Genomic DNA, 12,677 nt, shown 5'->3' with positions numbered 1-12,677 from the left:
GCATGTGCGGGAGAGTTTTCTCCTGTCCAGCTCTGCTTCAGCTTTTGCCATGTGCTGCAGTGAAGCCATTGTGCTTTGCCTGGGATGTCACAAAGCCTTTGCCATCAAAATGATTGTGATGTCACAAATACAATCATATGATTTAACTCCTGTACCAAGAAGGGGGGAAAGTTGTTTACGGAGGCAGTACAATGACCTTTTGATGATTAAAAAAAGGAGCATGGGTAGTAGGATAATCATCAGAATGGGTGGAATTATGTTTCATGATTTTTTTAAAGTTTACCATAATGTGAAAGTCCCTCTTAAAGAAACAAGCATAAAACACTGATGTTTGGATATTTCATACAGAAGCAACAGTTACCACAGTAGGAGTGTATGCCAATCAGTAGTAATTTAATTGGATGGGATCTGAACAACCTTCCAGCATTTTTTCCTCCCATCTCCCCTCAAAACTCCATATGCAGGTAATCAGGCTACTTCCACTCACCCATGACTGAAGGAACCACTAGCTTTTCTCTCCATCCCTTTGGAACATTATACAGCTGTTTTATCAGAACTGTGGAGTCACAGGAGTCACCAAGCCAATGGCAGAGGGAGAAAGAGCGGGCACATAGCATATCAGCACAAAAGACTTGCATAGTGTGCACTCCAGGGGAGAAATCTGTCTCCACTAAAATCGACAGGAGTTTTGCCAGGCACTTCATTGGAGGCAAAGTTTCACCCTAAAGCTTAACCCCCCCCCAAAAGAACCTGTGCAGCGATGCATGGATGTGATTTGAAATTTTAAAAATATGCCCTGAGTTTTGAGAAATCCGCACATTTGCTGAAATTTTCAAATGTGATTTGGGTGACTCTATTTCTGAATGCTCAACTTGAGGCCCCTTTTACAGGAGCTTGGTTTTCAGAGGTTGAGTGCTTAACTCTGGAAAACCAGGCTCCTTTAAGCTGCCACAAGTTGGGGATTGAAAAATTGGTCACCCCAAATCACTTAGGAAAATGAAGGCCAAAATGTTTTCTTTTGATGTGATGTACCATAGGAGAGGGCTTTTTTATGAACCTGATTAAATTATACAGGTACAGTGAAAATGAAATCATGGACTAGGTCTCTTGTGATTATTGTTTACTCCAAACACTAGCTTTATTTTACACATCTTGTAAGCTTTTTTATTTGTTTTCCATTTTGATCACCTTTCATATCTCAATAATGGAGGATGTTGCCCTCTAGCAGCCAAACAAAAGGGCCAGAAATAACAATTGTTGTAGAGTTTTCCTGGCCAGTGCCACTATGTCGTTCCTGTATAACATATGTTTCTTACCTCCAGTATGGATATTCTTTACTACCAGAAAGGAAGAATACTTCCCAGGCCTTCTAGTGATTATCAGTCTTTGCACTGATCAGTAAAATTCATTCATGTCTGACAATATGAATGATGCATTTTTAATCTATGTTTTTATGAGTTGTTCCAGGTCTTACAGTCATCACATTTCTTATTGCAACCATTATAGATTAGTTGTTAGAGGGGAAAATAAGTTCCTTAATTTTTTTAATGGAGTGTTGTGGGCTATAGTTTTCCTTGGGCTCTGCGCTGGAGCGTCACACACTGTTGCACTTCTCCAGAGTCCTAGAAAAGAGTTTCCAAAGTTCTGCTTTATAACTAATAATAAGATTTTTAAAATTATAGAAGGATGAAAAAGGCATCTTGCAGGTTACTACACGAAAAATGCTACTCTCTGAATCAAGGCCTTATGAGAGTGTAAAGGGGAAAACTATAGGTTATATGTTCCCCTTCATGCATAAATTATTCCCGTTAGGGAGAAATTCACCCAAGTGCAGATGGCCAATGCCAGGCCTCAGCACCACTTCAGTCTTATTTTGAGAGGTGCTGTTTTCAGAGGGACTTAAATAGTGCCTAGACCTTGTGCTGGTCCCCTGCACAGGGTGAACATCTCCCATTACAGTTAATGAATGTTGTGTGTCAGTGGGGGGGAAATATGTATTTAACTGTGTTGGATGGAGCATGTGTGTTGTTACTACCATCTGTCCATCATTAGGTTAAGGTATTTCTTTTAGATGTCAAGGCAAGAATTTAATATACTATATAGTTGCTCTATATGGACAACTATACTAATTAAGGCCCTAATCCACAAAAGCATTTAAGCATGTGCTTAACTTTTAAACATGTGAGTAGTCTCACTGATTGCAATGGGACTACTCATGGGCTTCAAATTAGGCTCCTGCTTAAATGCTGTGTTAGTAAGGAACCTAAGGTCCCAGTATTGCCAAGGATCTAGTGATTAGACCTCTGCATCTGGTGGAGTCCCAGAAAAGCTAACTGGACTCTATGTGGTAGTGGGGATTCTTCTGCAGGATTGGGGCCTTAAAGTGTAAAGTGATTACAGAGTGATTATAGAGTCCTGTGTCAGGACTCAATAGCAAATAAATGATAAAAGAATAAGCAGGACTAATCAAAATATTTTACCTGCTTTTAATATTGCATGTCTTAAAGGTTAGTTGGGTACATACACTGTTTTGTATCAAACATTTTTATAATTTCTACTAGAATGAAAAGGTTTGAACCTGCTGACTAACTATCAAAGTATTTACAATCAGTCCCACCGCTATTTTACTAACATAAATAACTCTGTAATACAGAACAGTTATTGGTTGCATCAGACTTTATTGCCAGTAGCCATAAGGCAATTAAAAACTGGTTAGAATGTTAGTGTTTCATTGTGTTCAACAAATTTTCTAACTATCATTAGATTCAATCCGTTACATTTGTATTAGAATAAATGCTGAGTGTAGAATTTTTTGACTCTTCAGTGTTCATAAGCAAAAATTGTGATAGCAATAGCTAAACCACCCAATATTTGACTAATACGTTGAAAGAATGTTTATTTAGCTTACTGTATATCATGTCTTTATACTCCAGCTGTTGACTCGACGTGCATTGCTAATGTATTAATTTTAGTAATGCACGTTCTAATTCATCCTACCCATACAGTCTGTCCGCTGGAAACAGGACTGTTTTCAGTTTCCTCCTTCCAACCGTCTGCCAAATCATTTCAGAATACATTCTTTCATACGCCCCGGCTCTCAAACCATTCGGAGCAAAGTCCATCACCTATCGTGGAGGTACTACTTCTGCCATAATAGATGGTCTGCAGCCTGGGGAACGCTATATTTTCAAAATTCGAGCAGCAAACAGGAGGGGACAAGGTCCTCAGTCTAAAGCCTTCAGTGTCATTATGCCAACAGGTAAGTATTGTGTTCTTATGACTCAGTCTATACATTCTTGCCATTGACTTGTTTGTGTAACTTTTTATTGCAGTCATTGGCTTTTTATTCCATTAAACTGCAGAGTTTCATAATACTGTTTCATTTCAAAGGTTCTTTAATAGCCAGCTTGTTATAAGCTTTAAAACTTAGATCTGTCATGGCAATACTGATTCAGTCCGTCATCACTTTCATAGCACATACAGTATAAAGAGAAACAAATATTTTAAGTAAACATATATATCTGGCTGTTTCATGACCTGCTGCATGAAAATATATATTCCTTTTGCTTTACAATGTTCGGTGAAATCTATACTGTATTTTGTTTGCTCACCAAGTTCTGCAGTCCTTACTTGGGCAAAATTCCAAAATATCTGCTTTTTACTATGAGTATATTGTAATATAGACAAAAACATGATCTGTTGTCTATCATTAATATAGCATTAAGGGTCAGATCCTCAGCTGGTATACATCAGCATAGCTGCATTGAAAGCTGAAGCTAGACAAATTCAGACTGGAAATAAGGCTTATGTTTTTAATGGTGAGAGTAATTAACCAGTGGAACAATTTACCAAGAGTCATGGTGGATTTCTTCTGTGGACCAATTTTTAAACCAAGACAGGATGTTTTTCTAAAAGATCTGCTCTAGGAATTGTTTTGGGGGAGTTCTATGGCCTGTGCTATACAGAAGATCAGACTAGATCAGTGTTTTTTTTTCTGGGGACTTAGTTGAAGAAAATTGTTGATGCTCGCGACCCAACGGAGCTGGGGATGAGGGGTTTGGGGTGTGGGAGGGGGCTCTGGGCTGGGGCAGGGGGTTGGGGTGTGGGAGGGGTCAGGGCTCTGAGCTGGGGATGCAGGCTCTGGGCTGGGGCCGGGGATGAGGAGTTTGCAGGAAGGGGTTCTGGGTTTGCGGGGGGATCAGGGCTGGGGCAGGGGTTGGAGTGCGAGGTTGGGTCAGCGGTGCAGCCAGGGTGCAAAGGCAGGCTTCCCACCTGTCCTGGCACCGCAGACTGCACTGCGCCCCGGAAGTGTCCTGCAGCAGGTCTGGCTCCTAGGCGGAGGCACACAAGCGGCTTTGCGTGACTCTCGCCCGTAGGCACCCCCCCCCCAGTTCCCAACAGCCAACGGGAGTGCAGAGCCGGTGCTTGGGGTGGGGGCAGCGCATAGAGCCCCATGACCCCACCCCCAGAGGCTGGACCCGCTGCTGGCTGCTTCCGGGGCACAGTGCGGTGTCAAAACAGGTAGGCATTAGCCTGCCTTAGCTGGGCAGCACTGCCAATGGGACTTTTAACATCCTGGTCGGTGGTGCTGACTAGAGCGACCCAGTATCTGACGTACCGTGACCCAGTACTGGGTCATGACCCGAACTTTGAAAAAAGCTGGACTAGATCAAAATGGTCCCTTCTAGCCTTAGCATCTATTAATCTATTAAATCAATAAAGCTATGCTGAAGATCTGGCTCCAATTATTTGTCTAGCATTGCCTACTCTCAACTGACTTATTATTTATTTTTATTATTTTAAGTTTTCCCCAATTGATAATGTAGTGATAATTGTATTTCCCAGTAGGTTGACTAACACTGAATTAAGTATTGTCCAATGTTCTAAAGCATTATTTGGATCTTATTGGCTGATTCATTTTTCTTAGGCAGTTTTTATGCTGCTTTTACGTATACTGTATCATTGTGAATTTTTTAAAAAAATATATTTTTTTCTTTTGCAGCCAGTAGGGATGATTCAAATGTTCATCAACAAACAAACATTCAAGATAATATGGAGTCAAAAAAACCTGGTGATGATGTGCCTTCATCCCCACCTCGAACCTTTCCTGTTCCTTCTCGGAAAATCCAACCATCAGCTTCCTCTAAGCATACTGCTGTTCATTCATCTAGTAGTGGAGATACAAAAAGTCCTCTTTCTGAGTTTAAGAATAAACTGTTGACTGGTAGTGGGGTGCTAAATAAATCACAGCTATTCTCTAAAAAGACATCAGAGCGAGAACCTGATCCCCAATTCACTGAAGTCACAGATGATCAAGAGTCCTCCATTGAAATGCCAACACTATTGCCTAAAACCCAAGATCAGAGAAGAAACATTGGGTCCCACTCTCCTAGCCATCCATTTCACTCTATCCTTTCTTCAGGTAGAACACCAGTTAGGTCACGCACTCCAGTAAGGACAAGACAAACGAGCACAGACAAAAATGGCTCCTCTTCGTCTTCCATGACCCAACGCTCCTCGTCCTCTGCATCTTCTCCCGTTTCTAAGTACACAGATAATGAAACAAAGAGTCAGAGACAAGGCAACTCTAATATTCCTTCTTCCCCTAAAATCCCTTTAGATAATCTGCCGGCTGAAAATGTACCTCATGATATTGCAGATAGTGTGGAAGAAAAGCAAGTGAGTCGAGATTCTGTGCCATTAAAAAAAACAGGATCCAGTCAAGTATCCCCTAAAACTCCAGACCACACTCGCTTGGCTTTACCACTGAATCGGCAGTCTTCTGTATCTCGCAAGGTGGTCCAGAGCCATCAGACTAAGCCACACACCTCTTCTGTGCCAGTTAAATCACCTACATCGTCAACAGTTACAAACTCTCAAAGTCATTCACGCTATCCCTCTTCTAAATTAGTTCACTCTGATACCCTGGATAGTTATGACAATTATGATGGCAAAGAGGCAGAAAGTAGAAATGAAAGGTCAAGATCCAGTTCTTCTTCTCATGGTGGAGATTCACTTCCATCACTGCAAACAAAACTTCACTCAGGTTCTAATCCTCACATGTTGAAGGATCCAAAATTAGCCACCGCCTCTGCATCATCACAGTCTTCTGTTTCTGCTTCTGCTAGTCACACTTTGACTAACTCACGCATCCCATCTTCTGCTAAACGTAAGTCTGATGGAAGGGATGTTGATGATGGTAATTATAGTGAGGACACAGAAACAGAAGGGGAAGAGAAAAGACAAGACTCTTCCTCGTCTAGGTTTAATTCTAGGTCTTTTTTAGGACAGACTGCCTCTGAACGTTTTAATTTGCTCAAGCACAAGTCATCTCATACAATCAATAAGTTTCCAAACAAGATCAGTAGTAGTCAAGAATCTAAGCTGCCACCCTCTAAACCCCCTTATTCTGCTGTCGCCTCAAAGGTTCATCCTCAGACTAATGCACGCCTAACCTCAACTAGTGCCACTAGGTCTAGTTCCAATATTGAGAGAGATACTAGAGAACTGGAGGGTGAAGATGAGAAACCATTACCCTCAACTATTGCACATGACCATTCACCTTCCTCTTCTAGACCATCATCTTCAGCAGCAGTCTATTCTAGAAGAAGAAGTCCTTCGGTAGATTCTAATGTTCACCGCAGAGAGCCAGTCAAAGAAAAATCACAGCTCTCTGGTTCAGAAGATGAACTTCTTAGTACAAAAATGGAGGAAACTCCCACAAAATCAGGCTCTTTGCTTACAGTCCGCCGATCTTCTTCATTGCCCTCAATATCTGGGAGATCTCCCCCATCTACTAGAACTAACCACCACTCTAGTCCTAGTGTTTCTCACCGGGTAACAGATGGTCAGGATGCAAGGTCAAGAGCCTTATCAGGCTCATCATCTTCCACTGGGTCTTCATCAGTGTCTGCTGCGGAAAAGTATTCTCATGTACAGTCTTCTGCTTCCAAACAACAGCCTGATGATGAGGACAGTAAGGAGCTGAAGGAAACCTTTGCAAAATCAAAACAAAGTATACCTTTGTCTCAAAAAACATTAACTGGAGGCTCTCATTTTTCATCTAAAAAAACTCTCCATTCAGAACCAAGCCCTTCTCAAAAGGCACATGCTGGTCAGTCTCAACTTCCATTCTCCTTATTAAATTCTAGAGGCTGGCTTCCTTCTCAGATCTCCCACAAAAGTAATGAAAAATTACAGGAGGATGAGGATGTGGCTGAGGAGGAGGAAGCAGATGACAAAATAAATGCCCATTCTACATTCTCTAAAGATGTCTCTTCTTCTAGGAGAATATCTACCTCTTTGTCTCAGGGAAGTTCTAGCTCATCTCTTTCAAAGCTCCAGCAGTCAGTTTCTCAAATTAGTAAAGTTGATGAAAAACTCAAAAGTAGGCATGACTCTCCAACTTCTTCCAGAGGATCAAGTTCATCTTTGCCAGCAGGCAGACATGTTGGATCCAGGGTAGCCACTTCAAATGAACAGGTGTCAGATTCGTATAAACCATCTTCATCTTCCTATCAATCAAAACCTGCTCAGCCAGGCTCTAGATCCATCACTGGCACAGCAAAGGACAATCAGAATAGCAGGGATACTTCTTTATCTTCAAAGTCATCCTCCACTTCTTTGAGACAAACTCATCCTTCAGTTCCTAATTACCATTCGGGTTCCAGAGTCCCTACTAGAATAGCATCCAAAAGTGAGAAGAAATATGGCCCATTCCAGTCACCGCCATCAAAAGTGGAACCTTCTCCAAAAGCTCCTTTCTCCTCTATATCTAAATCTCGCCAGTCAGTTTCAAAAGATGGTGATGATGAGGGAGAAGTGGAGGAGAAACCCACATTATCTTCAGCTGCAAGATGGTCATCTTCCTCCAATTCTAGAGGCAGTACAAATATGAATGGCAATGGTGCCAGGGATAAAAGGAAACCCATGGGCTCTCGTCTAATACACAAAGTAAACTCTGCAGAAGAAAAAGAGGAGGAGGAAGAGCCTCCCACTTTAAAACAATCTCTTCCTGCCTCACAAGGCAGGTCATCGTCTTCTGTAGTCTCAAGAATTTCTCAGACCCCTAATAAACCACATACATCTTCTAAGCCAAGATTGGCCTGGCCACGCTCCTCTGCATCCATATCTGTGCCTTCTCAGCTGTATCCCACACACTCTGCTTCTCCAACGCTTACTTCATCTTCATCCCCTCTCGTGCCCCGTCAACGACTACAAAGGCCACGAAACCTTTCTCAACGGCAATTTGTCAGACCTCCATATAGACAAGGTAATATGTTTTTAATTACTTTATTAATTTTACTGTCTTGAATGTTCCTCCCCCCTTATCAGTTGTTAGATGAAAGCTGCATTGTTTCATCAGGATACAAGCTAAAGTATATAATTCAATGTACAGTATTATTCATATTTTGGTAGTATCCAGAAAGCCCCATCAGAATTGGGTCCCCATTGTGCTGAGCACGGTACAAACACAGAGGGTGATATGGGAAGAGATCACAGTCAGAAGACTTGCTCCTGCAATCTGACCTGATGCATATGCCTCTTGGGTGTCCTGCAAAATTGGTGAGGCTCAGGGTCTTCCCAAGGGGATCAGATGACAGAGTCAGGGACTATGTATGGAAACTGGGCAACACTAGGGTTGCCAATTTTGGTTGGATGTATTCCTGGTGGTTTCATCACATGACATAATCTTTAATTAAAAATTAATCTTTAATTCCTGGAGACTCCAGGACAATCCTGGATGGTTGCATGAGAGATTAAGTTTAGAGTCTGATTTTTTCAGAGGTGCTGGGCACCCACAATTCCAGTAGACTGAAATGGTACCTGTGGGTTGTCTAAAAATCTAGCCCTTCAGATTTTTATATCTGCAGGTTACCTCTGTCTGTGTGGAGCTGGAATACCACCTCGTCAGCAGGAACAGAACACAAAAGCTACCAGCAAAGGGAGTGTACGCTTAGTGAGCATCACATATGTTTGGTGGGGGCAGGATTCTAAAATTGCTCTCCATCCCAGGGTTGAGTGCCTGTAGCTGAAGCTAATGCTGTTCTAGAGCTGAGCTGAATTATATTATATAAAGCTGTGTGAGATGAGGTTTGTTCTTTCAGTGTTTTCTTCTAGAGGTGAGGAGAAATGTTATAGAGGCATTTCCACCCCACCCCCCTTTTGGGTTCTTTGCAAAAGGTCAGTATGGGGTTGGATTAAAAAAAATGATTCCACATGGTGATTGACTTTTTAAAAATGCTTATAAAGTTCAAGAACGTTTTTAGTGACTAAAGATCTATTTGGAAATTATGCATCTGTTTTGTTTAAAATCCAACAGGGATCAGAACAGACAGGCCAAACATGTTAGAAAGAAAACAAGTGTTTGTCCTCTTCTGAACAAATCAGTGTGGAATGCTGTTTTCAGCTGCACAGATATGAAAGTGCATATAAAGTCCAATAGTGCATCCCAACAGAAATGTAAATGCCTACTTTTAAAAATAACGGGCCAGATTGTACATCAAAAGTCACTCTCCAGTGGAGTGTCCCCCGATTTACCAGGATGTAACTGAGAGGAGAATCAGGCTCAGACACTTTGTATGTTGTTTTTTGTTTTTTACACTTCTTATACCTATATGAAAACTAAGGATTTGATCCAGGCTTCTTGAGCAGTAGCAAACCTCCAATTAACTTGCATGGGAGCAAGATTGGGTCTGCTATGTATATCTAAAACAAACCCCTAATTTTCTAGTCTGAACCAACTGAAGGCTAAAAACTCCAGAATGAAAATACATTCTTAATGTGAAACCCGCTGAGCTGACATATTGCAGCGTATTTGGTCCTTTCTTTAGCAGGGCCTTCACAAAAGGCCAAATTCTGCTCCCGTTTGCATGCATGAGGCTGCCATTTATTTCAGAGACACTTTCCCCATTACAGCATTTGCTTTTGGCAGGAATGCTTCAGCTATCAGTCCATAAGGTAGAAATTGCAAGTGTGGTGCCAAGGTGTTCTCGGGGTTTTTGAATTTGCTCCCACCAGAAAATCATCAAGAGCCAAGCTAGACCTCTCTTACAGTGTGATGCAAGATGAGATCCCCTAACAATAGATACTGGAATCATTCAGCAGATAGTTCCATGGCTGGTAATCCCTTTGTTCTGGACTTTTCAGGTAAATTGATCTGGGTGCTGTAGGTTCACTCAGGATATACACTCTCTAATTTGGGTGCTATGTAATTTTTGATCTACTGTAAATTATGGAAAAGGCATGCAAGTACTATGGTGATAGGTGCCTTATAAATGTCTGTAATCATTATCATGGTTTTGGTTTCAGCTTTAATTTTGAATGTCCTAGTTTTAATTGGTTCTGGGCCTGGTTTACTGATACGTTATGGCTGCTTTGCACCATTTCAGTGACACAAAGCAGCCATAAATCCAGTTTAAGCAGCCAGTTAGTCCAGGTTTACATCTTCTTTGCATCAACAGAGCAATGCACAGTAACCAGAGTGTAGTGGTGAATCGAACCCTTTATATTTAGTTTCTTTTAAACCCAGCTTTATTTACTGGAATCAGTACATAAATTGATTCCATCACCAGCATAGCAATAAGATGGACACCTGAAGGCAAGTGAAAACGAGGCTGACTGAAAACAACATGGTGAAGAGCTGTGGAAGCCAAACTGAAAAACCTGGGGCACAGCTGGGGAACCATTGAAAGACTTGCCAGAAACAGACAGTGGAGGAGCTTCGTCACTGCCCTAAATGCCAGAGGCGTAATAGGAACATGATGATGATGATGATGATGATTATGTACTAGACATATACCTTTATGTGTAAATAATTAAGCACAGTTTGTAATGACCATTGTATTTGTTCATGTTGTAAAGTGTGGTTTGGTTCTGTGCACACGCTTGTTAACAATACTGATTATATTGTTTTCTCTATTTCAGGTAGTAATGGTAGGCCCAATCTTACAACAAAAACAAATATAAATGGGAAAATACTTCCTGGTAATAATGGAAAACAAGGTGGACAAAGAATAATCAATGGTCCTCAAGGAACAAAGTGGGTAGGGTGACCTTCTTTGCAAATTCAAGATGCTTTGACTTTTAAAAAAAAAAATAAGGAATCATGCTCTTCACCAAAAAGAATATAAAATGAGATCAGCCTGAGGGTCCCTTCTGGCCTTAAAATCAATGACTCTATGAAAAACAATAATTTATTTATTGTTGTGTGATTTAAATAGCTGATTTAGGGCTTAAGGGGTTGGATTTTCAAAAGCGCCTATGTAATTTAGCAGCATAAACTCCACTGACTTCAATTAAGTGCTTTTCAGTTATGTCAAACTTAGCTCTTCTTTACATGGGGAAATTGACCAGCACAGCTATTCTGAAATAACTATTCCATAATAGCTATTCCATTATAGCTGCCTATATGGACACTCTTATTCCAGAATAAGAGTATCCACACAGGCAGTTACTCCAGAATAGCTGCTATAGTGCTTTAAACTCAAACCCTGTCTTAGGGTACATCTACACTACAGGGGGGAGTCGATTTAAGATACGCAAATTCAGCTACGTGAATAGCGTAGCTGAATTCGACGTATCGCAGCCGACTTACCCCGTTGTGAGGACGGCGGCAAAATCGACTTCTGCGGCTTTCTGTCGGCGGCGCTTACTACCACCTCCGCTGGTGGAGTAAGAGCGCCGATTCGGGGATCGATTGTCGCGTCCTCACGGGACGCGATAAATCGATCCCCGAGAGGTCGATTTCTACCCGCCGATTCAGGCGGGTAGTATAGACCTAGCCTTATTGTGAAATAGCATCCCTATGCAGACAAGCCCTTAGCACCAGATTTTTAAAGGTGTTTAGGCACATAAAGATAGACATCTTGTAGGTTTTTAAGAAGCACTTAGGTGTCTAATTTCCATTGATTTCAATGGGAGTTAAGTGCCTAGGCATTTTTGAAAATTCCACTAGGTGTCTCTTTCAATGTAAGAACATAAGAGCTGCCATACTGGGTCAGGCCATGGTCCATCTTGCTCAGTATTCTGTCTCCGACAGTGGCCTGAACTAGAGCTTCAGGGGGAGTGTACAGGACAGAGCAATTATCAAGTGATCCATCCCTGTCTTCCATTCCCAGCTTCTGGTAATAGGAGGTTTAGGATCGCCCCCAAGCATGGGGTTGCATTCCAGACCATCTTGGCCAATAGCCATTGATGGACGTATCCTCCATTAACTTATCCAGTTCTTTTTTGAACCCATTTATAGTTTTGGTCTTCACACCATCCCATGAAAATAAGCTCCATCGGTTAGTTATGCATTGTACAAAAAAGTACTTATTTGTATTAAGCATGCTGCCTATTAATTTCATCAGGTGGCCCCTGGTTTTTGTACCGTGTGAAAAGGTAAATAACACTTCTCTAGTCACTTCTTCCACAACATTCATGATTTTATAACCTCTGTTATATTCCCCTTCCCTCCCCATCCCCCAGTCATCTCTTTCCCAAGCTGAATAGCCCTAATCCTTTAGTCTCGCCTCATATGGAAGCCATTCCATAGTCTTGATCATCTTTGTTGCCCTTCTCAGAACCATTTCTAGTTCCTCTATATCCTTTTTGAGATGGGGTCAATCAGAACTGGACACAGTATTGAAGGGGTGGACATTATAATATTTTCTGTCTTGCTTTCGATCCCTTTC

The 12,677-nt window shown here is 41.5% G+C and overlaps 1 protein-coding gene across 1 annotated transcript in view; it reads left to right on the top strand.

Moving 5' to 3' along the window:
• Nucleotides 1-12,677, top strand: part of FNDC1 (fibronectin type III domain containing 1) — a 131,361-nt gene that overhangs the window by 59,788 nt on the left and 58,896 nt on the right. The window contains exons 7-9 of the mRNA XM_054023134.1: nt 3,071-3,259; nt 5,003-8,272; nt 10,927-11,045. Of these exons, the coding sequence (XP_053879109.1) occupies nt 3,071-3,259; nt 5,003-8,272; nt 10,927-11,045 (3,578 nt within the window). The remainder of the gene's footprint in view (nt 1-3,070; nt 3,260-5,002; nt 8,273-10,926; nt 11,046-12,677) is intronic.

This window comes from Malaclemys terrapin, chromosome 3 (genome assembly GCF_027887155.1).
Source record: "Malaclemys terrapin pileata isolate rMalTer1 chromosome 3, rMalTer1.hap1, whole genome shotgun sequence".
In the NCBI taxonomy this organism is placed as follows: Eukaryota; Metazoa; Chordata; order Testudines; family Emydidae; genus Malaclemys; species Malaclemys terrapin.
This window is presented reverse-complemented; position numbering and strand designations above follow the sequence as displayed.